The sequence below is a fragment of the Solanum verrucosum genome, unplaced genomic scaffold (genome assembly GCF_900185275.1).
Source record: "Solanum verrucosum unplaced genomic scaffold, falcon-dt-bn FXZP01000523.1, whole genome shotgun sequence".
NCBI lineage: Eukaryota > Viridiplantae > Streptophyta > Magnoliopsida > Solanales > Solanaceae > Solanum > Solanum verrucosum.
The window spans coordinates 5761-9381 of NW_026020575.1; the positions used below are offsets into that span (position 1 = coordinate 5761).

The 3621-nt window shown below is 33.4% G+C and overlaps 1 protein-coding gene across 1 annotated transcript; it reads right to left on the minus strand.

Moving 5' to 3' along the window:
* Window positions 1–1049: 1049 nt before the first annotated feature.
* LOC125811250 (GDSL esterase/lipase 2-like) lies at window positions 1050–2944 on the minus strand. The gene is made up of 5 exons (XM_049490750.1): window positions 2704–2944; window positions 2494–2615; window positions 2194–2418; window positions 1814–2078; window positions 1050–1291 (listed from the first exon to the last, which is right to left on the minus strand). Exons 1-5 carry the CDS (start codon window positions 2942–2944, stop codon window positions 1050–1052), a joined length of 1095 nt encoding a protein of 364 aa, XP_049346707.1.
* Window positions 2945–3621: the final 677 nt, after the last annotated feature.

Consider the following 3621-nt stretch of genomic DNA (forward strand, 5'->3'; position numbering starts at 1 on the left):
TTCACAATATTATTGAAATTTTAGATTAGATAAATATGATTTAATTAGATTATCACTTAGTGTAGGGGCAAAATGGTAATCCAACTTTCAATGTTGGAGCTTCCCACTTATAATATAATATGAATATGATATGATGATCAAACAATTTAGCTTAGATTGTTTCATTGGTTAGTAAGAATTAAAATTCGCTTGATATTCCATCTTAATTTTGAAGCGTGATAAAAGTTTTTTTCTCCCTCACAACATAAAGCATATATTTGGAGATGATTAGTCCTCTGATCACAACATATGTTCGCTGTCATTTTCAAAGAATGGTTCCTTTGTTTGAGTATTTATACATTAATAAGACAAAATAAGTGATGTGTAGAGAAGGTTATGATATAGATTTTGTAGTCTTATCCATGACAAAATTATTACTACATACATAGAAGTGGTTAAGAAAGCAGATTGACGATCAACAAATTATCTCTTATGATTTTTGGGTTAATGGGCATTGTGAAATGATGTAGAGGAAGCAATTGAACTGATCAGATATGGCCCAAATATAGGTAAAATCAGGCATGTGTTACTATGAAACTGCATCACCAAAACATAGCAACCCTGTTTTCAAAATTTAATTGCCAAACATGTTTTTCGTTTTGTTTAGATGCAAATGAAGGCAGAAGAGCATTTGTTTTTAAGGTCTAATTAATAACTCTAATCTACAGTCACATTAGGTCCAATAATGCATGACAATAGTAGAGAAATAAGGGTTGGTGTAGACGAACAAATTAACTCACTCAAACAAACAAAGAGGGGATTTTTTTATTGATTCCCTAACCAAATGTACATTGCATCATTCCAACTTGTTTCTCAACCTTGTTCAATCATGAACTGAGATATGAAGTCGTCTCACTTAATCTAAAGATTGTCTCTTCATAAATCGAACACAAGATCAGAAATAATAGTAAAGATCAAGCTCCTTATCATCAACTTTTACATTTATTTATTTTTCTTTCGTATCATATCGTAAGCATTAACAGAAGTATTCCACCTATGCCACCATCAGGCTATGTTGAAAGTTCAAAAAAGGATTTTAGGTTGTAAGGTGCTACAACGTCTGGAGTTCCATTCCATAATAATTCCGTGTATTTTTGGTAGGCCTGCTCACTGGGATGAACAGAGTCGAAAAACAAGTAATCTTTCACATTTTCACATAACTCGTACTCTTTTACCTGGCTCTTCCCTCCACAGCTAGGAATCCCTCGAAATGGACCCGTTCCACAACAAGCCGTCTCTGATATTTTCAAACCTAAACAAAACAGAACAAAATCATAAGTAAATTGAGACAAAGGAAACATTCTTTATATAACAACCAAACATTTGACTCTATTATTCTCTAAATAGTTTGTGTGATTTCATTTTGTATGATTATTGCATCTACATTCTACTCTGTTAGCAGAGCCATGAAATTTCTGCTACAGTGTTTGAACTGAATAGAAATAGACAACCTGTATATGATTTATGTTTCATCTTTCTATGATCAATTCGAATTCTTTATTTTACTTTATTGAAGGTTTCTCATGGGGCGGACTAAATCTAGATTTGCACCATGAAGTTCTACATTGGGGGTAATCCGCTCCTTAACAAAGGCGACTTCAAACCATTGCTCGAACCTGAGACCTCTTGTTAAAGATAAAAGAATACTTACCACTCCACTAATTCCTGTTGGTACTTATAGTACTTTAGTACTCTTGGTATAATAGTTATTCTTTCATAAATATATAATCAAACATATAAGTACTTGATTTGAGTTCAAAGAGATAGAACACACCATATTTTGTTGGATTATCAATGCTATCTGCAACTACTTTGAAGAAGTTGAATATTGTATACTTAAATCCAGGCAATTGCTTCTCTAGTTTTTTGAGCATTTCTGGGAGAGCTGAATTGAACATTTTGGCCAAGTTTGTGGCCTTCTCCATGCAACTCCCATTTGTAACTCCAATTTGAAGGTTGAGAGCTCTCATTAAAGGGACACAACCTAATGGACCCAAATTAAGCATCACAAACTTTCTCCCTCCTTCCTTATAAATTCCCTGTTGCATTCATAACAAAGTACAAAGAGTTAGCCTAACTTGTCCATTTGGCACGCCTGGATAGAACCATTACTAGTAAATTAAATCGAAAGAAATAGAAGAAGATCAATATTACCTTTAAAACAGAAGTCAAGTTGCCCATAATCATCTGTATATATTCTGTATCGGAATATGGAAAAGTCGAATTTGCAAATAAAGGGGCTAAGAAATCATTAGTGCCAGTGCTAAAAATATATACAGCATTGGAGAGAATCTGTTTGGACTCTGTTTCACCCACTTTCTTCTTCAACAGTTGCGCCACGTTTTGGAAATACTTCAACTGTGTTTTAAGATCTATAACCTGTCAAATGGAAACAAACATTTCATAAAAAGTTGATCTAACTATCAAATTGAAACAAGAAATATTGTGACTTACAAAGCCACTATTGGTTTCAGCCAAACAACCAGAACCACCTGATGCAAAGTTTACTCCATCAACCAAATGTTTCTTCCCAATTTCAAAATACGGCGGAATAAATGGCAAATTAGCATATTCAGCTGCAAAATACAACCAACAATTATGTTCAGATCAGCTTGCACAACTAAATACTGCTCAAAGAAATTACCAAAAGGCGAATAAATTTACCAATAAAATCAGGAATGAGGCGTCCATTGGAGTTCCTGCCAGTAGGGTACTTGAAGAATGATTCTCCATAAGGGAAATAATTTGCTTGGAAGCTAGTGTTGATGTAATTATTATTTCCAGGATCGAAAACTGAATCCCCGAACACGAAAAGGACAGCTTGGTGAGGTCTTTCATGGCACACAATTGTGGTGGCAAAATGTGCTACCAAAACAAAGATGCACAAGCTTGAGATCAAAGCCATCAGAGTAAGTTAATTGTGAATGAACAATTACTTGGATATATTAGTTTGATTTATATTTGCAAATATATATAGTACTAGTGATGTGCAGAGTGATTAAAAAAAAAACTTGTGTCTGCATCCACTCTATTGGAAGAGTCAGTTTATTTTTCAATGAATTGAAGGAGTTCTCGCTGGTTGACAATCATTTAGTTAGTAAACATGTTTACTTGGTCTACAATTAAGAAATTGACCCACAAAAGAGCAATTTTTTTACTTTTTATCTTGCATATATATATATATATATACTAGATGGGTATGGCCCGTGCTCTACGCTATCAAATTAAATTGTTGTTCTAACTAAAGAGTAAGCAATTCCACAATAACTTCTCATCAATAATTTTACATGCATTTTATGGAATTATAAGTAGTGAATGAATTTCACTAAAGAAAAGCAAATGATTAATGAAGAAGCATCAATATCTAATAAGGAAAATGTATATATACAAGGAATTTTAAATAGTTGAGTCATTTGCTTCAAATACAACACAAACATAGTCTAATTCAATATTTACAATAAGCTGGAGCTAGATTCCTAAGCTTAGTAGTCAATCCTCTGCATCCCAATAACTACAACGTAGAAGAGCTGGAGGTACCTAGAAAATCAAGCGAATACATATCAACTAATAAACTTGGACTTG

Bases quoted from the DNA above. Each gene is read 5' to 3' on its own strand.
- LOC125811250 (XM_049490750.1), bottom strand. From the start codon at position 2,944: ATGGCTTTGATCTCAAGCTTGTGCATCTTTGTTTTGGTAGCACATTTT. The intron at 2,616-2,703 runs GTAAATTTATTC...TGTATTTTGCAG, and splicing joins CCTCATTCCTGATTTTATTG to CTGAATATGCTAATTTGCCA. The intron at 2,079-2,193 runs GTAATATTGATC...TGAATGCAACAG, and splicing joins ACTTGACTTCTGTTTTAAAG to GGAATTTATAAGGAAGGAGG.